The sequence below is a fragment of the Bos mutus genome, chromosome 22, assembly GCF_027580195.1.
Source record: "Bos mutus isolate GX-2022 chromosome 22, NWIPB_WYAK_1.1, whole genome shotgun sequence".
NCBI lineage: Eukaryota > Metazoa > Chordata > Mammalia > Artiodactyla > Bovidae > Bos > Bos mutus.
In genome coordinates, this window is record NC_091638.1 from 55106845 (window position 1) to 55130687 (window position 23843).

The following is a 23843-nucleotide window of genomic DNA, read 5'->3' on the forward strand; positions in this document are numbered from 1 at the left end:
TGTCCAAGTAAGATTTATTCCAGGAATAATGGAAGGTTGATTTAATGTTAAGAAAGCCATTGATATCACACACCATATTAATAGTCCAAACAAAGTAAATCATAAAATTATCTCCATAGATGTGGGAAACGTCTTTGAAAAGTTCAACAGTCATTCATTATAAAAAATAATCAAGTAAATGGAAATTAAAGGATATTTTTAAAAATAGGTCTGTGCATAAAAATTTAAAAATTAGGAAAAAAAAGTTTAAAAATTAAAGACAATGATTGCCTACAGTGGTGAGTGGAAAAGGGATAGAAAAAGGTGAGGAATTAAGTAAGAAGGAAGAACACCTTCTCTGAGTATTTATCTTTAGTAGCTCTTACTGAGAGCCACAGTATTGTTTCACAGAGCACTCAAGACAAATAGTTACTTTTTTGTGGATGGAACCAAATGTAATACAAATAGTAATGAATGAATTTAACTGTATTACAAATGCATAATGCAATCATTCTGAAAAGAATGGGAAAGGAGCTAACAAAAGTGAATTTCAGGAAGCAGTATGTTGACTGAACATTGTAAAGCTAAAAACATATCCTACTGAAATTCCTACACAGTATAATAAGGCAAAAAAAAGTAAAAGTATTAAGATTATAAAGGAAGAAGGAAAACTGTCTTCATTCATAAACAACATGATTAACCACATAGAAAATCCTAAGAAATCTACAAAAAAAAATTACTAAGTGAATTTAGTAAGGTCATGGGATAGAAAGACAATCAAAAATCTTTGGTATTTTTTTATACCAACAACAAACAATTGGGAAATTTTTATATTCTACTTTTCACAAAATTTAATTTAAAAATGAAAAGGTAAGCAACAGACTTGGAGAAGATAATCATAATACTTTTGTTTCATAAAGGGTTTGTATCCCAAATATATTAAGAATTCTCACAACTCAATAAAAAGGAGCTAACCCAGCTGAAAATGGGCAAGAACACAGGAGGCACTTCACAAAAGATGTTGATATGTAGCGAATTCCTTGATAGTCCAGTGATCAGGCTCCTTGCTTTCACTGCTGAGGACCTGGGTTCAATCCTCGGTTGAGGAACTGAGATCCTGCAAGTCACAACATGGGCAAAAAATAAATAAATAAAAAAATTTAAAAATAATAAAAAGATTTATGAATGGACAGTAAAGATATATGAAGATACTTCACATTGTTAGTCATCAGGGAAATACAAATTAAAAATACATACATACTGATACAACACTTCATACCCACTATAATGACTAAATTTAAAAGACTGAGAACATCAAGTGTTGACAAGGATGTGGAGCCCCTGAAACTCTCTATTGTTGCTGGTAGGAGTGTAAAATGACAGAGTCACTTTGGAAATCCGTTTGGCATTTCCTAGAAAATTAAACATATGATTCCCATAAGACCTGGTAATTCCCCTCCTAGGTAGGATGAACAAAGCTAATCTAAGGTGAAAAAAAAAAAGATCAGTAGTTGCTGAGTACAGAGACAGGGAATTAGGGTGGAGAGACTGCAGAGAGGGGCCAGGGGACGGAGGAAGTGCTCTCTGTTCCAGTGGCGGTTATCTGGGTGTCTCCACGTTTCAAAACTCATTGAATCATACACTTAAAATGAACACTTATGATAGGTAAATTAGATTTTAATAAGGCTGTTTTTTAAGGTAGAAGATAATGAGGATAAATGTTTCTTGAACATTTACCTTTTTAAGTGCTTTCCATATTTTTGCATCATCACACTGAACTCCGCCAACTGCCTTCTTAGGTAGGAATCCATTATTCCCATTTTCTAGCTGAGGAGACAAGGGTGAAGCTCCCAGTAAAGAATGGGGATTTGAACCCTTGGCCACTGTGCTGCAGGGCTAGAGCATCGGACTCCCATGCTGAGGCTGTGCTGTCAAGCCCCCTATTGGGAGCAGTCAGGAGAAGTGAGTGTGGACCTGGGAGATGCTCAAAGGAGAAGGTGGCCTGGGTGGACCAGCATTTGTCCAAGCCCTGACTTCTGACTACTTGCATAGGAGCCACTGGTCCTTCTGTCACCCTAGACTGGCTGAATTAAGATCTCTAGGCAGGCCTGACAACCTGCATTTTAATAAGAATGCCTCCCGCCACCACCTCTCTTCACCTACCCTGTTAAGAATAGAGACACGTCTGTGCAGAGGATGGTCTGGGTGTCAGACTAACCTGGGCTTGAGTCTTGACCCTTCCAGATCCTTGCTTCCTTCTCTCTGCCTCAGCTTGCTCATCTGTACAATGGGTATCCTTGTAGAACCAGGAGCATGGGGTGGCTGTGAGCTGTACATGATTCAAGGAAGAATTCAGCACAGCACCAGGCACAAAAGAAACACTTAGTCCATTTTAGATGAACATAGCAATTGAATGAGGCACTGAACTCCACTCAGCCCCCTTCTGTCTGCTTCCTCTCCAGGCCCTGGCCTGGCCTTTATCGCCTACCCCAAGGCCGTCACCATGATGCCCCTCTCCCCCACTCTGGGCCACCTTGTTCTTCATGATGCTCATCTTCCTGGGCCTGGACAGCCAGGTAAGCGGGGAGCCCAGGCGGCAGCGGCAGCGGGGGCAGGTGCTGCTCCCAGGAACAGATCTGGGGCCTGCACACCACGTCCTGGTTCTGGTCAGTCAGGACCAACCAGATCATAAAAGACTTGGGAACACAGAAAAGCGTCTGCTTCCTTCCTTGATCTCCACATCAGGGCTCCCATGACATGCCCTAGGTGGCCACCTGGGTGGGTCTTAGGTACCACCACCAGCTCCCGCTCCCCCCACATCCGCACCCTGCCCCCACCCGCCTCTGTTCTCCTGCCTCTCCCAGACCCACCCCCACTTGGCAGCCACCTTCCTCCGTGAAGGATGTGGAGTTAGAACTAACAATTTATCTGTTTGCATTTTCTTTTCTCTTAACGAAAACGTATGCACTTACATCTTTTTGCCCCCGCCCACCCTCCCACCCTCCTTCAATCCCCTCTTTGGTTTCCCTGCTGGAATCCTGTGGCCTCTTCATCTCCAGAAGTCAACCCTTGGCCCTGCTGCTGTACTGTGGCTGGCCTTCCTAAGAGCCCCAGAGAAGGTCTTCCAGCCAAAGCCAGGCACTGAGGCTCTCAGACAGGGATCTCTTGGCAAGGTGCTCCCCGCCCCCCTACCTGTGACCTTGTGCAAGTCACTCAGTATCCAGGCCCCGTGGCTGGTGTGGCTGTCAATCCAGCCACGTCCTATTTCTTCCCCTGGATGGTTTCTCAGAAACTGCTAAGCCCCGAGCTGCAGAAGCAACCGGGTGTTTTTGCTGATAACCGTCCCTCCATTGTCACCGGCAGAGGCCTCAGGAGGGATCAGCAGCTTGTGTGACAGTGACAGGCCTGTCTCCTCAGACGGGTGTGGGGGCCAGGCCTGGGCTCTGCGAGCCCCTGGGCTGAGCCAGACCAGCACTAGGGCTGAGATACTCTGTTTGCAAAGGGGGCCTGGGGCCCTAGGGCGGGGGGTGGCTGCTCAGACCACCCCCAAGTGTGCCCGGGCTGTGTCCTCAGTTTTTAATTATGATAGCCATATGGGCTGGGGGCAGGGGGGCTTCTGTTATCCCCATTTTACAGAGGAAGAAACTGAGGCTCAGAAAGGCCAAGTGACTTGACAGGATATGCTCCCAGGTCTCCGCACCTCGTAGCCCATCTGCTCTGATGCCTCTTCAGTTTAAGTGCTGGATCAACAGCATCCCCTGAGTCCCCTTCCTTCCCTGTAGACCCTAGAGAAAGGACAAGCGCAGCTAGTCTTCCCCTAGAGACAGGACAGCCTGGAGGCCAGGAGCCTGGGCATTGGAGTCTAGACTGAGTTTAAGTCCCAACTCTTGCCAGCTGTGTGACTCTGGGCTGTGCTGCAGTCCCTTTGCACAATGAGGATGGAAATACCTTCCCTGGGGAGATAGACATGGACCAGAAAAGACGTGGAGCCAAGCAGTGGCTCCAGGGACGGGGGTGCCCCCAAATAATGACCTCCCAGGGCCCCACAGTGGTGACAGCCCAGCCTCTGGAACAAGATTGCCTGGTTCAAATTCAGGCTCTAAGTGGTTAGCCCTTTGTGACCTCAGGTCAAGTTACTTACACTGCTATGCTTCTGTGTCTTCTTTACAAAAGAGGGACAATAGTAGAACTTAATACATAGAGATTAAAGAAATTAACATCTGTTAACTACCTAGAACTGAGCCTGGCACACAACAAGCACCGTGTGTTCACCACATGATGAACACGGTTGTTATAATTCATTTATCAAACATTTTCTGAGCGTCTGCTCGGTGCCACTTGAAGTAGATATCAGTGACATGGCCCCTGCCTTCCAGGGTCTCACCTTTTTGTAAGGAGACAGATCTAAGCAAGCATGGACCCTACAGATGAGGGGTATGGACTGGGCCTGGAATAGGGGCTGGGTTTGTTCTGCCCAAGTCTAGGGCAAGAAGAAGCAGTCAGGAAAGGGCTCATGCAGAAGACCTGCCCACAGCGCTGGGAGAACTCGGGTAGGGGGTGAGGGATATGCTGGGCTATTTGGTCTGGGTGTTGAGGGTTGAGTAGGAGTGTGACTGATCTCACTCCTGGCCCTGTCTCAGCATGGTGGGACACAGATGCATAGTGGCTCAAGCTCTGCCATCTAAACCTGCCCAAACACAAGAGCTGGGTATTAGCTCCCCTGATTGCCCTCCCCCCAGCAGAAGGCCACCCGCTCTCCGGAAGCAAAGGGCAGGGGCACTGTCACAGGCCTGGAGGATGAAGTAAGTCAGGCCCCCACAGACTGATCAGAGCCCTCAGCTCTCAAGACAGTTACCCAAACTGCCATCTTGCTTCCCAGGCCAAGACTGGATCTCATTTATTTCGTCCACCCCAGAACAAGGCCCAGTGCATGGGCACATGACTGGCAGCATAAGGGAGAAGGAATTCTAGCTTTAGAGTCAGGAGACCTCATCTCAAGGCCTGACTCTCCTGCTTCCTAGCTGAGAGACTTTGGGCTGGTCACCTTCCCTCTCTGAGCCTCAGGGTCCTCTTGTGTTGAATGGGCCTGCTGGCATTCTGTAAGTGCGGGGGATACTGTTGTTATTCTTGGATCTTCCGTCAGGGTGAGGAAGTGTGGCAATGAAGGCGAGGCCCGGCGGGGAGGGAAGCCCAGGCTTTAGGGCTGCTGTGTCTGCCTGGAGCCAGGGCCTCTAATGGGCTTTCTCTGGGGCTTCACACCGTCATTTCTGCCCCATCCAGTTCGTGTGCGTGGAGAGCCTGGTGACCGCTGTGGTAGACATGTACCCCAAGGTCTTCCGGAGGGGCTATCGGCGGGAGCTGCTCATCCTGGCCCTGTCGGTCACCTCCTACTTTCTGGGCCTTGTGATGCTAACGGAGGTGAGTGATAGCCACACAGGTAAGTGACGTGGACAGGGTAACACGAGGGGTAAGTGCCTGGGCTTTGGTGGTGCTAGTGGTAAAGAACCCGCCTGCCAGTGCAGGAGACATAAGAGATGCGAGTCTGATTCCTGGGTCAGGAAGATCCCCTGGAGGCGGGCATGGCAACCCGCTCCAGTATTCTTGCTTGGAGAACCCCATGGACAGAGGAGCCTGGTGGACTACAGTCCATGAGGCCGTGAAGAGTCAGACACAACTGAAGGGACTTAGCATGGACACGTTTGGGTTAGGCGGATCTGACATCACATCTCAGCTCTGACCTTGACTGGCTGGGTGACCCTGCCTCCAGGTCCGGCACTTCTCAGTGACTCTGTGTTCTCGTGTTCGTAATGAGTCATCGTGAGACTCCATGGAAGTTCTCATTCAGTAAGTGCTCGGCTCCAGGTCTCCACCGCCAGAAGGAATAAAACTCACAGTGAGGAAGGCTGGGTTTACCTGGTCATTATGAGCAGCCATGGCAACCCACTCCAGTGTTCTTGCCTGGAGAATCCCCATGGACAGAGGAGCCTGGCAGGCTACAGTCCATGGGGTCGCAAGGAGTCGGACACGACTGAGCAACTGAGCCCATGAGCATCCAGATGCCCAGGCTACCCCTTTTAGTAAAACTTCTGGGTGAAGGAGGCACTGTCTGCCAGAGAACCCTCAGCCAGTGACTTTCACTGGCCTCAAGTTCAGAACAGACTTCATCACTGGGGGACCGGGACGCCTTCAGGTGCTGTGTGTTCTAGCTCCAACCCTCCGCATGGCCCCTCTTGTCTGCCAGGCCTGTGGGCAAGGAGGGGCTCAACACACCCCCAAATTCAGACAGTCTCACAAAGCCATGATTCTCTTCCCTCCTGCAGCATCCTGTCTAATAAATACTTTCTTCAGTACCTTGGGGAGGCGAAATTAGGTATCTTTTTACCCACACTCACAAAATTAATTAATTTTAAAAACCAAGCCACTCTCCCCCTCCAAATAACCAAAAAAACTATTGCCAGGAGACACAAAGCGGTTTTGTAAGGAACATGGAAAAAGTGAGGGAATTCAGAATCTGTCAAAGCAGCTGATGTGGTACTGAGGTCGGTCTGCTGACCTTCGTCATTCTCTGCCTCTCAACTCAAAAAAGCCACCTCCTCCTGGAAGCCTCCTCTGCTTTCCTTCCCACCCAGGACTTCATTCTAAGCTAGATCCAGTCTCCATCTGGACATTACAGTGACCTGTCTGTTCACCTGCCCCACCAGGCCCCAAGGTCCTCAAGAACAGGAGCCGGCCTTGATCTATTCTGTGCCCTTGGGGCCTGGCCCAGGGTGTATAATTCCTGCTCCTATTCATTGTCACATTAATGGGAGTGATAATCAGCATTTGAGCAAATGAAGGGTACCACACTTCCCCCCTGCCTCTCTCCACACAACCAGTGAGCAGGGCCTCATTAAGTGCTGATTAATTACACAAAGTAGAGTCTTTTGTCACGCACAAATTGGGGGGTTACCTGATGCCTTCAAGAGGCTGGTGGGGCTACAGGAAAAGCAGGCATTCGTGGGCATCCTCGGCTTGCAGCAGGCCCGTCAGTGGAGGGCTCTCCTGGACACGGGCTGGCCGGCCCTGGTACCCTGGCTCACAGAGCGCTCTCCCAGGCCCTGGGCCCCAGGCCCATCAGGGAGCCAGCGCTGTGCCTGCCCCGGACCAGGAATCAGCAGACACTCAGGCCCCACACACCCACCTCCGCCCTCTGCAGAGGCGTGTCTGTGAGTGACCACACAGGGAATTTAAACCTGCCAAATGGGCCGTGGCAGACTCAGTAATTACTGGCAGGATCTTCTCCCTCATTTAAATGCATTTAAAGCTCTGCTCTAGGGGAAAAATAGTCTGCAAATACCTGCTCCTCCACGGAGGTGAAGCGGTGGATGGCGAAGGTCACAGGGTCTGCGGCTGGACGCCTGGGCCCGGGCCTCAGGCCCATGGCTGGGTGACCTGTAGTGACCGGCGGTGCGTGTTCTCACCCCCCCCGGGGCTCCACTTCCCTGCATGCGCACTGAGGACACCAGTAGCACCGGCCTTATGACCGCACGAGGCAGGACCTACAAAAGCTGCTGTGTGGGCGCGTAGGAGAGGGCACGGCTAGAGGCAGGGAGGCCTGTGGGGAGGCCATCACAGCCCCCCGGAGGGAGGTGCTGAGCCCGCCCGACCTCCAGTCTCCAGTTTTCTGGGTTGTGTCTAGCATTCAGGGAGCAGAGATAAGACAAACCTCTGAGATCCCAGCAACCCCTGAGGGTGTCTAAGGGTGGTGGGTGCGGCATTCAGAATGCTGGAGAGACCAGTCTGCCCTGGTGGACGTGACTCCAGGGTGGGAGGTGACCGCAGGGTGGGGCGCCCTCGCCGAAGCCAGCTGGCTAACCCTGCTCTCCCATATGTCTGTCTGTCCCTCTTCCCTGCATCTGTCCTCCCACCCCGCAGGGCGGTATGTACATCTTCCAGCTCTTTGACTCCTACGCCGCCAGTGGAATGTGCCTGCTCTTTGTGGCCATCTTCGAGTGCATCTGCATCGGCTGGGTGTACGGTGAGTGGAGGCCGAGCCCGCCATGCCCCAGCACCCGGAACCTGGGTGGGCTGGGCTTCCCTGTGGCCCGTCTCCATCTCCATCAGCCTCCTCCCCTCAGGGATGTCTTGGGTTCTCCCACCTGTTGGAAGACCCTCCTGCTTCTATACCCTTTTGCAGCACAGGGAGGGGTTCCAGGCTCAGGCACTGTAACCTTGGGTCCATCCTTCTGCCCCTGAGGCTCAGTTTTCCCACCTGTATAATGGAGTAGTCATCACTGTGGCTCCCGGTAGGAGGGAGTGTAGACAAACCAGCCAGCCCAGTGACCGGCCCTCAGCATCTGCCTTTGGGTCTTCCTGTTCCCCAGACTGAGTGAGTGGATGAGAGTTGCTGGGCTTGTGAATAGACACCCACCAGCCCTTCTGTCTGAGCCCCGACCCCCACCCCACCCATGCAGGTCAGCCAGCCTGACCGCGCTCAGAGCAACCACCTTCCACCTTTTCCCCAGAAACTCCTGACTGAGTCAGGAGAGGTCTCTTCAGAGCCCCTTCCACCACAGTTTATCCTAACGCCGCACATCGCTAACACCCTGGTAGTTTCTAAGCGGTAAGTAGGGTCCCTGCCGCAATTTGTCTCCTGCCAGGGAACGCAGATACTCATCGCCTCTCTTCTGAGGCTTGTACAGAAATTCTCTGGGGTGTCCCGTAATAAAGCAGGGTGCCCATCTGCTTTATTCTGGACAGGAAGCAACCGCTTCTATGATAACATCGAGGACATGATTGGCTACCGGCCGTTGTCACTCATTAAATGGTGCTGGAAGGTCGTGACCCCCGGGATCTGTGCGGTAAGGGTGCTGCCAGGAGCCACCTGCAGTCCACCACACCCCTCCTTCTCCATCCCCAACCCACTTCTCCACCCCAGAGCCCAGGCCTGACCGAGGCCAAAACTAGGAGGTGATGTCCCTGCGGGGGACCCTCTGTGTGCTCAGAAAGTCCAAGGCAACTGACACCTTTCCAAGCCCGTGTTTTTTGGGGGTACAGTTTCTGGGCTGGGCCAGGGGGCCTCACTAAGACCCCAGTTGTGCCACCAGCTTGCTGTGTGACAGTGAGCAAGTCACCTCTCTTCTTGGGGCCTCTGATTCTGAACCCGCAGGCCTGGGCAGATGGCACCCACCTCTGTGGGGGCTGAGGCATGAAGACATCTGGCTCTGCTGTTAACAATGAAGCAACAGCTTGAGGGTAATGAGAGGCTCACGCTCTGCCCCTCAGACCAAACTGCGGAGAGGCCTTGGTGAAAGGATGTTTAATTAAAGAAACAAAACCTCTGCTCTTCACCCAGTCCTTGGCACTGGAAGGATCTCAGAGCATCTTCACCAACCATCTTAGTTCTGAAAGTCAGCTTTGAAACCAGCCCTGAGAAGTAGCTAGAAAAAAAATTAAAATTTCTGAGTGTTCAGAGGCTGGGGATCAGGCTCCTGGGGGGGCGGTCAAGGAGGGTCTCCTGGGACCTGTGCCGCCTGTTCCCTGTGCTTCTCGCTGTGGACAGGCAGGGTGCCACCTCTCCGAGGCCACCGCACAGGGTCGACCATCTCCCCTGCCGGCCGCCCGCACCCAGGCTGAGGGCCGCCCCAGGGACCTCTCCCCATCTCTCCGCAGGGCATCTTCATTTTCTTCCTGGTCAAATACAAGCCCCTCAAGTACAACAACGTGTACACCTACCCTGCCTGGGGCTACGGCATCGGCTGGCTCATGGCCCTGTCCTCCATGCTCTGCATCCCGGTCTGGGTCTGCATCAAGGTGTGGAAGACAGAGGGGACGCTGCCAGAGGTGAGCGGCCCCGGGAGGAGGGGTCAGTGAGGGCGGGGCGGCGGAGGAGTGTGACACAGGGCGGGACTGGCTATGCGGGGGAGGGCTGTGCTGGTGAGTGTGAGTGTGGCCCCAGGAGCCTCTGGGTCCCCGCTTCCTTATCTGGGCCACGGGCGTGATGAGAATGTGCCCTGCACGTTTCTCCTGGGGAAGCCCGGCCAGCTCCTCCATGACAGGGGTTGATCAGTACTGCGGTGCTGAGGCCTGGAGATTGAGCTGCTTTCCCTGAGTTTAGCCTCGGTTTTCCCATCTGCAAAGTGGGTCAGCAGCAGTGCCTCACTTACAGAGGTAGTTTGAGGACTCAGTGAGTGCACAGAGGGACAGCACTTGAGCCAGGACTTGGGAGAGAGAGGGGCCAAGTGTCAGCTCTTGGTATTCTGTTGATCCCGTTCATTAAGGACCCCGTTTCCAGGGCGCAGGGAGAGGGTCTGACATCTGGGGGCATCTATCCTGTGCCGTCATCGTGCAGAGCTCTCTCTGTTCTGCATCTTCTCTATCCTCAGAGAAATTCAGGCACTTGCCTAAGATCAGACTGCCAAGAATTAGCAAACCAACCATTTTCAACAATTTTATTGACATATGTTTTCTGTATCATAAAATTCACCCATTTCTGGTATGATTCAATGGCGTATTTTTTGTAGCAGTGTTCTGTGTCGTGCCGTCATCACCATAAATCCATTTGCAAACATTTTTATTTGTTTACATATATTTTTAGGTATTCATAAGATTCCCAGTGTCTGTTTCCAGTAAGCCCTGTCCCAAGCCCCAGACACCCAGAAATCTCTCTGTATGTGCATCTTTGGGGCACTTCCTGCCAATGGAATCGTGCTGCCCATGGTCTCCTGGTTGTATAGTGAATTTGGACCCTGGCTGTCATAGCCTGGACCTCCTCTCCCTCTTCACTCTCCTTTCCCACCTGCTGGGGGTCAGGAGGTCTGAGTCAGCTTCATGCCCCTTCTGCAAACTGTGTGCTCCGTGCCAGACGCTGCTCTAAGCCGTCGACAGTCAGTAGGCTGCCAAATCCTCACAGCTGTCCTGTGAGGTGGAGGTGCTTCCTGTCCCCACGTCACAGGTAAGGAAGCTGAGCACAGAGAGGGGAAGCAAGTTGCCCCAGGGCACACAGCCTTGGAGTGGTGGAGCAGGTGCCCTGAGGCTGTGCCTTCGTGCCCCATACCCCTTGCCTGGTTCCAGCCCCAGTGCAGCACCCCGGGGTTCGGGGCTGAGCTGTGTCTCACAGATGTGCGGCCTGTGTGGCGATGCCCCCCAAGGCGAGTGCCAGCCCAGAGTCAGCTCCAGCCAGCCTTCCTGTCCACCCAGAGAAGAGCCAGCACCCAGCCAGGGGGAGCAAGCCAAGAGGGAAGGTCCCTTTCTCCAGCCTGCTCCTGCCCCCAGAGCAAGGCCAGGTCCTCCACTCCTGCAGGAAATGTAGGGCAAGGGCAGTTGTTGATTCTGACTTGGGACCAGGCGTGTGCAGAGGAGAGCTGCCCTGGAGCCCAAATACCTTGGCCCTGGCTGACCCCTGCCAGCGAGTTCACATCCCTCCATTTCCAGAGGGGCTTCCCAGGTGGCGCTAGTGGTAAAGAACCTGCCTGCCAGTGCAGGAAATGTAAGTGATGCAGGTTCTATTCCTGGGTCGGGAAGATCCCCTGGAAAGGGAAATGGCAACCCATTCCAGTTTTCTTGCCTGGGAGAATCCTATGGACAGAGGAGCTTGGCGGGCTAAAAGTCCATAGGGTGTCAAGAGTCAGACATGACTGAAGACACTTAGCACACATGCATGCATTTCCAGAAGTTTCTGCCAGCTGATGAGAAGGATCTGGAAGGAAAGATGGGGGTCAGAGAGTTGCTATGAGGGTGGGTAGTCTATGCTAAGAGCCATGCACAGGTCAACAAATCTGAGGACACCTCAGGAGAATGACACTCGAGGCAGGTGCCACTGTGAACCTCTTTGACAGATGAGAGACTGAGATGCAGGGGGTTAAGTTCTTGCCTCAGTGAAGCGGTGGAACTGGGAGTCCAGCCCGGCTGGACCTGGCTCCAAAGCCTATGCTCCCAGCTCCTGTCCTGTGTCAAGATCCTAGCGCCTTGCCTGGCACCTAGGAGATGCTCCGCATGATGGTATTATGGAGGGAAGAGGGGCATCCTGCCGGTTAATCCCTCTTGGGCAGAATAAGCCCAGCCTATTAGGCATGGCAGAATCTGAACATGAAAACAGACCCTTGATCGTAAGAAACCAGCACCCCAAAGTCCTTCCAGCCTTCCTGGGGAAAGGCCCCAGAAACGACCTCCCAAATCCTGGCCTGACGTCTTCTGGAGGTGCACGTGAGGCTGAGGTTGGCGGGGAGGGTGCCAGGCAGGATCAAGAGGCAGGAGCACGTGTCAGGGGTAGAGTGGAGGATGGCCACCCTGTCTGCCCAGCACACTGCCGGCCACTCTGCGGGGTTGGGGCCTTAGCGAGAACGTTTCCATCTTCAGACACACACCTCCTGTTCCCTCGACGGGGATGATGGACATGATGACGGCCTTCTATGGGAAACATACCCATTTATGCAGCTGCTAAGTCGCTTCAGTCGTGTCCGACTCTGTGTGACCCCATAGACAGCAGCCCATGAGGCTGCCCCTGGGATTCTCCAGGCAAGAACACTGGAGTGGGTTGCCATTTCCTTCGCCAATGCATGAAAGTGGAAAGTGAAAGTGAAGTCGCTCAGTCGTGTCGGATTCTTAGCGACCCCATGGACTGCGGCCCACCAGGCTCCTCCATCCATGGTATTTTCCAGGCAAGAGTGCTGGAGTGGGGTGCCATTGCCTTCTCTGCCATTTATGTAGAGACCACTGTATAAACGGCCCTGGAGGTGCTGTAGCTCACCCTCACAGCAGAGTCCCCAGGAGGAACAGCTGGCCCATCTCACAGGTGGGACAACGCGGCTCAGTGATGTTAGGTGACTGGCCCCACACGCAGCGAGGCCAAGCAGGGACTCAGACCCCAGCCTCAGTCTGCCCAGGAAGGAAGGATGAGGCCTGGGTACAGCTCCTGCGTCCTGGTCACCTGCAGCGGGCCAGGTACAGGGCAGTCAACTCCGCTCATCATCTCCTTCGTCACCCAGCGCTGGTACCCTGTGGTCCCCATGTCCCAGGGTGGGGGCAGGAAATAGATCTCCAGGTCGACGCATCGCCCAGGGCAGAACTCCAAGCCTGGCCTGCCGTTTCCATGCCCCCCTGCCCCCCAAGGTGTCCGCCGTGCAGTTGGGAGGCGCTGAGGCAGGGCCCCCCAGGGACTCCAACAGCCTTCTCAGACAGCTCTTTTCCTCTCCAACCGTGTAGAGATTCCGCAAGTTGATGATCCCCAGCGCCGACCTGAAAATGCGGGGCATGCTTGGGGCAGGCCCACGGACGGTGGCGGTTAATGACTGTGACGCCAAACTCAAGGGCGATGGGACCGTTGCGGCAATTACAGAGAAGGAGACGCACTTCTGAGCGCCCCTGCCACCTCGATGTCCCTCCTCCTGCTCCTCGCCCCCTGCCGTCCACCGCCGTGTGTACAAATGAACACCTGAACCGCGTACTTCACCTAATGGTAGAGGCTTGCTCGTTTCTGTTTTGTTTTTGTTTTGTTTTTTTGCACAGGATTTATTAACAAGTTAATTTTAAGGTGGCCGTGCCCACTCTGGTTTCAAGTCATGCCCCTTCCTCGTCCCATCCCCCCAACTGCTGTGAGAGTAACGATGCGAAGAGATAACCCTATACAGGGACTTCTCATGAGAGGAGGGTGTAACCAGCATTCCCTGGGGTTAGGAAGAAGTCGTACCATAGGACCGGAATTTTTTATCCTCGGGCTATGGGGTGAGCGGGTAGGAGCGACGTCTGCCTCCTCCGTCAGCCTCTGAACCGACCTGTCCGTGCCCTGCATCAGGCCAGTCTGTCTGTCTCCAAGCCACCTGAAGCCCCTCCCTTGCCCATCCTCCCCGGCTTCCCGAGCTGGTGGGTTTGCAGACAGCGAAGCTGTGTCAGAGAAGAAAACGTCCCGGCCTACTCAGGACTCCTGGGCGGCAGGCCCCCCTCTGCCCTGGTCCCACCGAGTGACCTGGGCTCTTCCCAGCCCTCCTGGGTCTCCCCCGTGGGGACAGCTGGGTCAGGTGAGCTCTGGGGGTTTCTGCCTGGCCTGGCCGCACCTCTCCCGGGATCCTTTGCATGCCTCCTGGGCGTGCAGACCTGCTGTTGATCTTGGATTCTTCTGAAGACTTTCCACTCGTCACTCCCTTCTTTAAAGCAAGTTTATCCTGGAAACCATGAGGCTTGTGAGAGGTTCCCTCCCGTGGAGACCAGCCTGGTCCTTGGCCCCGCAGACGGCAGGGCTCCTCCGGGCCATCTGCTCGCGCTCTCGGCTCTGCCTCTCCTTCCTCCTCAGCAGGCTGGCTGATGGTTCCTGGGCTCCGTTCTCCTTGTGGCTGTCTGTCCTACCACTGCCCCTGCGGGGTCTGCACCATGTGACCCCCCACCAGCCTCCTGGGTCAGAGCTGTGGTTGGGCCTGGAGTCAGGTTTCGTCCTTCGGCCCCTTCTTCATCCCCCGACCTCGTCTCCTCCCTCTGGGCGTCCCCCTGCCCTCTTCCCTTGCCTGCATTCCTGTGACTGCCCCCGTCCCTGCCCACCATTCCTGCCACCAGCAGAGTCCTGGGGTTTTCACAAGGCTTCTCCTCTACCTTTTCCCCAGGAGCCGGCCCGCCTGCCTTTCTGGCCAAGGGCTGAGGAGCCTCAGAGCTCACTGGTGTGGAGCCCTGGGCTCCCATCCCCTCCCTCCCTCAAACAGCTCCAGGGTCTGGGGCAGCAGCTGGCACTGCTCCGGGCCTCCCTGGTTGGTCCCTCTCTTCCTTAATGGGCTTTGATGTTGAGCCTCTGCCTTGGATCCTGAGTTACCTGGGGACAGGCAAGGTGCATCCTTTACCCTTGTACTTTCTGTGCCCAGTCTTATGCGGCGGCAAGGCAAGCCTTCTCCAAATAGAGGATTTAGTTTCCTGGAATAAACCTGCGTGTCTGATTCACCCCAACGCCCAGCTGCTCGGCCCCCAGCGGTCCCCGTCTGAAGCCCGCGTTTGCTAAGAGAGAGGCCAAGCGCCGCCACCACCCAGGCAGGTCGGGGTGTCTGGTTCCAGGGCCCCCCCTTTTGCACACACAGCCCGGCATCTCCTTGACCTGTCTGCTCCGGTGGACCCCGGAAATGGATGCAGGAAGTTCGGGGCCCTGGCTGAGCCCCTGCCTGTGTCTGCCCTCCTCGGCTCTTCTCACAACAGGCTGGGGCGGGGTCTCCCCACTTCTGCTGCTACCGATTCCCCACCCACCGTGGTCACCGATGCACTGCCCCTCTGCCTCGCTGGGGACGCGCTGCTCGTGTGGCACTCAACACTTCACTCACTTAACGGGACTCGTGGGCCAGGGCGGAGGGAGGGCTTTTGTTCTTCGCTTTTTATAATTTCCTACTAGTATCTGGGTAACTTGGGGCGGGGGCAGGGAGGGAAACGTGGGGGCAGGCGAAACGTCATCACGGTGACTCTTTTTGATATTCATTAGAAACAATACATCCTTTCTGAGATATTTACAGTATTATTAAAAACTGAAAAAGGTTGTACTGTTTTGCATAATGAACGTTTTTATGGGGTATTCAAAGGGTACACGATTGTCTGCTTACTCATTTTTAAAAATTAAAAGAAATGAACCAACTCTCTGTGGCTCTTCCTGGCGGAGTGGTTGTAACTCATCGGGTGATTCTCCCGGTTCTCTGACTTCTGTGACATTCCTGCAAAACCGTCTGGGTTCCGTATTTGGGGGTGGTTGTTTCAACAGAGGGGGTTATCAGTTAGAAACACCCAGGGCTGTTTCAGAAGCCCACACTGCCTTTCATGTGATCACCGTACAATGAATGGCTACTGTCTGCTAAGTGCTTTACAAGAGTTGTCTTTCTAATCCAGCCACAACCCCACTTTGTTTATTCCTGCCCCCAGGTTGGCTGAGAGCTGCAAATTTTGGAAAATGGGGTTGGGTTTGGTGTTCGGTGGGTTCTATCGAGCACTCCACATGTTCCCTGCGTGGACCCAGGACTAGGGGTACTGAGGCAAGTGGAAGAGCCCTTTGTCTGAGTGCTTCTGCCCTTCCTAGTCACGTGGAACGGTGTCTGTGCCGCCCCAGACTGTGGGCGTGTAGAGGGAGAAGCTCTTTGCCTTGGCCGGTCTTCTCCTGCCAGTTGAGCTCCGCAGTGTGGCCCTGGGCAAGGCTGCCCACTTGTCTGGGCCTTGGCTTGGCCGTCAGTAGAGTGGTGAAGAAAATATGACCCAGAGAGGAAACATAACTGGCTCAGGGTTCCCCCAGAAGTCCTCTACCCTCCTGTCTCGTACTCAGCTCCTGGCACCCTCTCAAGCTGTGAAATCTCAAGCGAGCTCTTGGCCTGGGCACCTCCTGACCCCGTAGAGAGCCGAGTCAGACTCTGTTGCCAACTCCTGGCCTTCTCTCTCTCACTTTAGAATAAGGTCCACTTCATGAAGGCGACTGGCTGGAGCCACACAGGCGCCGCCCTCAGCGTCAGGCTAGGTGGACTGTCAGAGCCACCCCGCACGAGAGACTGCAGGGCAGAGTGTGCCAGGGACGAGCACTCAGGGAGTGCCAGGGGCAGGAGCAGGACAGTTTATTGAGCACCCACTATGTTCCAGGGGTCACGCCGGCATTACCTTGTCTGAGCCCCACAACAAACCTAACAGGTAAGATTTATTCATCTCGTTGCTTACAAGGAACTAATGTTCAGAAACTGTAAATAATTTGCTCCTCCCCCCAAAAATGACACCAGGGCCTTCCCTGGTGGTCCAGTGGTTAAGACTCTGAGCGTCCAAGTCAGGGAATGAGGGTTCAATTCCTGATCTGGGAACTAAGATCCCACATGCTGCACAACTTACAAAAAAAAAAAGACACCAGAAACGCCTCGTGGAAAGTGGAGGAGCCGAGTAGGATCGCCGTTTGCCAGGTCTGCACGGGGCCCACACGCCCAAGCACTTAACCAGGGGCTGGGGACTGGAGTTGCATGGTGAGGGATGGAAAGAACTTGCTGGCAGGGAAGCCCATTTGAGATGGGGAACAGCCTGAGCAAAGGCAGCGGCAGGAAGACATCTTTGGGGAAACATGGTGAAGAGCAGAGTCCCTCCCCCACCAGCACTGGTTGGCTCTTAAACCCACTCAGCTCCTGTGCAGTGGCCCCTCCCGTGTCTCGGAGTGAGGGGTTTGGGTAACGCCGGCATCAGTGCAGGTCCTCACACAGAGCATGTGCTTCCAGGAGCGGGGGCTTCTGCGAGCAAGTGCTCAGCTAGCCTGAGAAGGGGGCGCTTGGGACAGGCAGTGAGCAGGCAGTGAAGACCTCCTGGTGCTGGACACCATGCTGGCCCTCCCGTAGGTATTGCCTTCCCTCAATCCCCTTGTGGGTTGGCATGGTGGTCACGTTCCACCAACGAGCACACAGGCTCTGGGAAGTCAGGTTGGCTGCCTGGGTCTCAGCACTGGATGCCAGCTGAGCAACAGCCCTGGGGTGCCTGGCTGCAAGGCCCACGCGCTTCCCACGCTCCCCCTTTGGAGAGCGCTGAGTGCCTCACTGGCACTGACGGGTCACTCAGGCCCATCAAGGATGAGTGATGGCGGGAGGCCTATCGGGGCAAGTCCGAGGGTCTTCAGGAGCCTTGAAACCCCTTTGCTGGTACTTGGCACCTCTGGAAGTCTCCAGAGTTTCCCAGGAATGATATCCTGCCACTGGGTTCACTGAGATGGACAAGAGGGATGTTTGAAGGGGCCACTGGGATCCCTGGGCACCTAAGAGTGAGGTTGGGGGTCTTTAGGGATGCAGCAGAGCTATGTGAAGCCATGAGTGAGTGATGGAGCCCTTTGGGAGTTCGAAGGGGTTCAGAGTACTGGAGGGGACCCGTACTCCTGTGTATAGGGGATTACTGGGGGAAGTGGAGGAGCACTGAAGAGCAAGTCAGAGTTACTGAGGTCATCAGGAGCTACGGGCTTCCCAGGTGGCACTAGTGGTACCGAACCTGCTTGCCAATGCAGGAGACGTAAGAGACATGGGTTCGATCCCTGGGTCAGTAAGATCCCCTGGAGGAGGACATGGCAACCCACTCCAGTATTCTTGCCTGAAGAATCCCATGGGCAGAGGAGCCTGGCGGGCTACAGTCCATGGGGTCACAAAGAGTCGGACATGACCGAAGCAACTTAGCACGCATGCATCAGGAGCTATAAAAATATCTTGATCATTACTGGGGGGCTTTGGAGCCATCTAGCATTCTAGGGGGACTCTTGGGGTCGCAGTGTGGAAAGCATGCTTCTGAAGAGCACCCTGCAGGGTGCAGCCTTGAAGAAGGGGAGGAGGGATGCTCGGAAGTGCTTTCGGGGTGAGTGGGGAAACTGAGCCTGATGTGAATGTGAACAAAGGTGGGCCTGCCCACCTGGCAGTGATGGGGAAGCCAGCCAGACTGCAGACCACTTAAGGTGGCGGGCAAGGCGGGTCTGGGCAAAGGACTCAGCAGGCAACTTTGACCTTGAGAGAGTGCACCAAGCTTGGCTCTCCCAGAGAAACCACCACCCCCCGCCGCCCCCACCAGTGTGTCAGACCAGTTCTAGACAACACTCGATTTTTCTTGTTGTCCCGTGGATTTTCTCTGCCTTCCTTTTGAGTATCTTCCCCAAGTGAGCCGTTTCTAGAATGGAAAGGCTCTCTTAGCCTGGTCTGGACAGAAGCTTGGGCCCCACTTGGCCAGGTGACTAAGGAGAAGCCTGAAAGAGGGTCTGGGTGTTATCTGTGGGTGACTGTGAGGGGAAGCAGGTATTTTCCATCAGCCTCAGAACTACCCTGCGACTGCGGTTCATACCCACTTTACAGATGTGAAAACTCAAAGTCCAAACTCAAGAGAAATGAGTGGAGGAGCTTGGCTGACATCACACAGACTGAGCTGGAATTCAAAGCCAGGTTTACAAAACCCAGAGCCCCTGTTTCTTCTATATACCAGGCAACTGTTGGGTGACCCAGGGCTCCAACGCAGGAGAATGAGCTAGGGGGCTTCCCCCACCGCTCCATCACTGCCCTCCCACCCAGAGTCCTGGACTCAGATGGACTCTGGTGGCAGAATCAGCCACCAGGTGGTGCTGTTGCTAAACCCAAGCCCCCTCCCTGTGGTTCAGGCGGTGACCAGTGAGGTCAGGACCGGAGCAGAGACTAGAATCGAGACAATCCTGAGGCTCCACTCTGGGTGCCCAGATGAGGGACAAAGAGGCTGCCCATGACAGAACAGTCACCCTTCTTATCCCAGCCCATCCAGAGCTCCTGTTTGCAGCCAGACACGCCTGCCTTCAATTCTCAACAGCCCTGGGTGTGTGGCCTTAGGCAAATGACCTCACCTTTCTGACTTCAGTTTCCTCATCTGTGCAACTGGACAGATGGACAGAATCAGCCCCTCTGGCAGGGATGTTGAGAGTGTGTGTCTGGCACATGAAAAGAATGTGCTTCTTGTTATGTGTAGCTCTGCTCAGCATGCTGGTATCAGGAGACCTGGATCCTGGCTCTGAACTCACGCCATGCCTCGGACAGTCATTTAGCCTCCCTGGGCCTCAGTCTCTTCATCTGTGAAATGGAACTAATAACAGGAACTCGCTCTTTTGGTTATTCTAGAGATTAAATGAGATAGTGGCTATATGGTGTTTGTTTTATAGAGCTTCAGACAAGCAGGAAAGGTATTAAAGATATAATAGGGGTTGTGGTGAGGTGAATATGCAAATGATGATAAAATCTGAGGAGTGCAAGGCAGCTTCTCAGGCGCTGATGTGGCACGTGAGACAGACTGGGTTTGCTCTGACCATGTACCAGCAATTACACAGGCCCCAACACCAGTTACCTGCCCTGGTACCTGTCCCACCTCCCCGCAGTCCCCACCTTGCTCCATCTGCCCCGGGGTCCTGCCCCAAACCCATTTGGACACGAAGACATAGCACAGAAATGAGAAGGCCAAATCCTGAAATGTAGATGATGATTATCTCTGGGTGATAAAGTTTGGGCTGATTTTAATTTTCTTCTTTCTATACCGTCTAATTTTTCCTTTAACAAAGAACATCTATTGCTTTTATCTTCCAAAAAATAAAATCAATAAAGCTATTTTTAAAAATCCTCCCCTCACCACTGGGACGTTGGTTACAAATGCAGGCCCACAGGGAATGGAAAATGATTCCCATGTGGTTGGAAGAAATGATGACAGGAAGAAGGGGGGGGTTTGCCACTGCACACGGTCCTCAACCTCAGCTCCAGCCTCTGCTGGGGCCTCTGGGCACCCTGTGAGCTGAACCTCAGGAAGGGGGAGAAGCAAAGGGGGCAGGACCCCTCCTCCAGGCCACATAATCCTCCAAACATTTATGGACATGCCGGCGGCTTCATGCCTGTCGCAGGGAACTTGTCACAGCAAACTTGTCATAGCTCTTAGAAGGGAGAAGGAAACACACAAGCAAGGAAGCCACGCTTTGTTGAGGACTGCCTATGTGCTAAGTGCTGCCGCCCTCGTATCTCAACGGACCTGCCCTCCCCACACACATACCCACTGAGGGAGCTGAGGTTATCAGCCCAATTTACAGATGAAGAAACTAAGGTCTTTGCTTAGATTTTTTTACTGCTTTCTGAATAGCTGCTCCTGGGTGCCCATAGGGACATTTCAGACTCAGATTTCCCAGGTGAATTCATCTCCTCCAACACCCACACCCACCAGTCCATTCCTCCCTATCTCAACAAATGACACCGCCCTCTAACCACTTCCTTCACTCAGCAAATATTGATTGAGGACCCACAGTGACTTTGCCCTCATGATGCTTACATTCTAAAGGGAGGACCAGACAGTGATTTTTTTAAATTGAAGTCTAGGTGATTTATGTTTCAAGTGTACGGCAAAATGATTCGGTTATGTGTGTGTGTGTGTGTGTATATGCTTTTTCAGATTCTTTTCCATTGTAGGTTATTACAAGATGACAATAAATATTTTGAAGAGTAAAAATAGATAGTATATAAGATGATAAATGATAGGGCTAGAAATAAAATAGGGAGGAAGTATCAGGAGGGCCCGGGAGTGTGGAGTGGTGTTGGAATTTTAAATAAGATGAGAAGGGCAAGGGAAAGTAGAAAGGAGAAGGGAGTCTGGCGTGTCTGGAGCCTGTCTGGAGCCTGTCTGGGGAAGAGTGTTCTGGGGCTGAGGAAACAGCATGTGCAAAGGCCCTGGGATGAGTGCTTATCTGCACTGTTTCCAGAGTGAGGAGGCAGCCAGCATGGCTGAAGCGTGGGGAGCAAGGGGACCGTGTAGAAAGGAAGTGAGAGGTGGTGGGCAGGTCACCAGCTGGGAGGCTGGGGCAGATGTGAGCCAACTGGGCAGAAGAGGGACATAACCTGACTTCTGTTTCAGTAAGACCATCTGGCTGCTGTCGGGGGGATTGGGTGGGAGTGGGGAGATCAGTGAGGAGTGTCATGTAGGCAAGAGGTAAGGAGACAGAGAAGGGTGGATGTGATCAGATTGTGGCCATATATTGAAGGTAGGATTTCCTGGGATTGTGAGGGGAGTCAGGGATGCCTGGGGTGTGGAGCCAGTGGGTCAAGTGAGACTCTCTCCTCACTCCCCACATTCCACCAGTCAGCTGGTCTCCTCAGAACTTGCTCCTGGAAACCTCTCAGATCCACTCACTTCCTCCGCTCCAGCCACTTCCCTGGACCATCTGCCCTCCCCTGGCCGCTGCTGTGGCCTCTTGCCTGGTCCGCACCCCGCCTCTCTGCTGTGTTCCCCCGTTGAGATCCTGCCCATCAGCCCTGTTAGAGCCCCTGACTGACCGCTGGCTGTCAGGGAGGTTTCCTTCTGCCTGGGAGTTACTCCCCAAAATGGGAAATCAGGGGGCATCAGTCCTGACAGAGAGAGGGAATGATGCTGGGCCACCAAAACCCCAAAGTTCTCCAGCCAGCCATACCCGACCACCAGGCCGGTTCCACAACCAAGCATCACTCAGAGGGGCAGCCCCAGATTGGCAGGGAAAGCTTCCTGGTGGCTGTGGCACTGGTTGGGCCCTTGGAGAAACCCAGAACTTACTGATTTCAAGAGGCTCTGGCATCTCACAGACACGGGTTTGAGCGCTGGCTCTACCACTTCCCAGTCGGAACCCACCCCAGACTTTGCCAGGGCTACCAGGACTACTCGGAGACTGACCACGGGCTGTTTGAGGACCCCCATGGGCCGTTTAACTTTCGGTGCGAAAGAAGGGATCCCAAAGTGCAGGTCTTGGAGGTGCAGGACCTGGACCGTGAGGAGAGGCGCCTGGGCAACAGCGCCAACTGAGGCGGGCGGGGCCGGTGGGCAAGTGGGCGGGGCCGGCGGGCAGGTGGGCGGGGCCGGCGGGCAGGTGGGCGGGCCTCAGAGGCGTTTCTCTTTCAGTGGCTCCTCAACTTCCCAGGTGGCTCTGCCTTATAGAATCAGCCTGCGATGCGGGAGATGCGGGTTCGATCCCTAGGTCGGGAAGATCCTCTGGAGTAGGAAATGGCAACCCACTCCAGTATTCTTGCCTGGAGAATTCCATGGACAGAAGAGACTGAAGGGCTGCAGTCCATGGGGTCACAAAGAGTTGGACACGAGGGAGCACCCACACTGGCTTGCTCTACCATGTACATCATCTGGATGACCTTGAGCAAGTCTCTCTATCTCTCTGAGCCTCAGTTTGCCTCATCTGCAGACTGGAACCAGTTATCCCCAGGCTTTGACATATTTTCAAGGCCTGAGAGTCCCATCAGGGTGTTGGCTTAACTCAGGATAAGGTCTCCTAGGGTCAGAAGGTCCCCTATAAAAGGAAGAGCCTCAAGGTCTGTCGTCGGATAGACTGGATTTCCATCCCAGCTCAGCCACTTACCAGCCGGGTGACCCACGATGAAACCCCCCCACCTCACTGAGCCTCCACCACCCACCCCGCCTCTTGTAAAATAGAGCCCTGTCCCTGCACGCTAAGTCGTTTCAGTCCTGTCTGACTCTTTTCGACCCCATGGACTGTAGCCCGCCAGCCTCCTCTGTCCATGGGATTCTCCAGGCAAGAATACTGGAGTGGGTTGCCATGCCCTCCTCTAGAGGATCTTCCAGACCCTGGGATCGAACTCGTGTCTCTTATGTCTTCTGCATTGATAGGCGGTTTCTTTACCACTAGCACCACCTGTGAAGCCCAAAATGGAGCCCACTGGTCACCAAAAAAGCAGCCCTCTGTGCACCCAGTACATAGTAGGGGCCCAGCCAAAGTGCTGGAGAGTTTGGACTTCACCCCGGAGGCAGCTGGACCCACTGCCTGAACGCCCCCCTTCCTGGGCGGGGGCAGCTGCAGCCCCCGATGGGGTGTTTTTTATCTCCAAGCCGCAGTGGGCTCCGCAGAGCTCGGCAAAGTCCCTGCGCGCGGACAAAGAGCTGTTGTTCCCGCAGATCTAAAATTGCCTCCCTCTTGATTGCCGCTATACAAACCCAGGCGGCTGCTCGCTTCCCCCATCCAGTTGGGTCTATTTCAAGAACACGCTGATTAGCGCTGATTGCGCCTTGATGATGGCGAGCGCATCGCCCAGCCCCCTCCTCAGGCTCCCCGGGGCGTCCGTGCTCCCGCTCCGGGGACCGTGGCCCTGCCACCCACCAGCACCCAGAGACCCTGGGCCCGCGAGGGGGTGCAGCACAGCCGGGCTGGGCTCCTCATTCTGCCTCCACCGCCGGTGGCACATGGGGAGGTCACGTCCCCCACCCCCCGCCTCCCCACGCCGGCCTCTATTTCCTCCGCTGCAAAATTCTGTTCTCAAGGAGGCAAGGAACAAAATAGTGCCTAGGGAAGGGTGGTTTTCACAGTGGGCTTCCAGATACTGTGGTCATGATTGGTCATGAGCCGAAGGAGCATAGTTTTAACCTTCCCTCTCTCTTGCACACATACAAACTCACAGAGATTG

General features: G+C 54.1%; 1 protein-coding gene across 1 annotated transcript in view; it reads left to right on the forward strand.

Moving 5' to 3' along the window:
• SLC6A11 (solute carrier family 6 member 11) overlaps positions 1-13314 on the forward strand; it is a 122855-nt gene extending 109541 nt beyond the window's left edge. Inside the window, 7 exon segments of the mRNA XM_070359650.1 lie at positions 2442-2497; positions 2499-2555; positions 5260-5397; positions 7894-7996; positions 8719-8819; positions 9631-9801; positions 13162-13314. Of these exon segments, the coding sequence (XP_070215751.1) occupies positions 2442-2497; positions 2499-2555; positions 5260-5397; positions 7894-7996; positions 8719-8819; positions 9631-9801; positions 13162-13314 (779 nt within the window).
• Positions 13315-23843: the final 10529 nt, after the last annotated feature.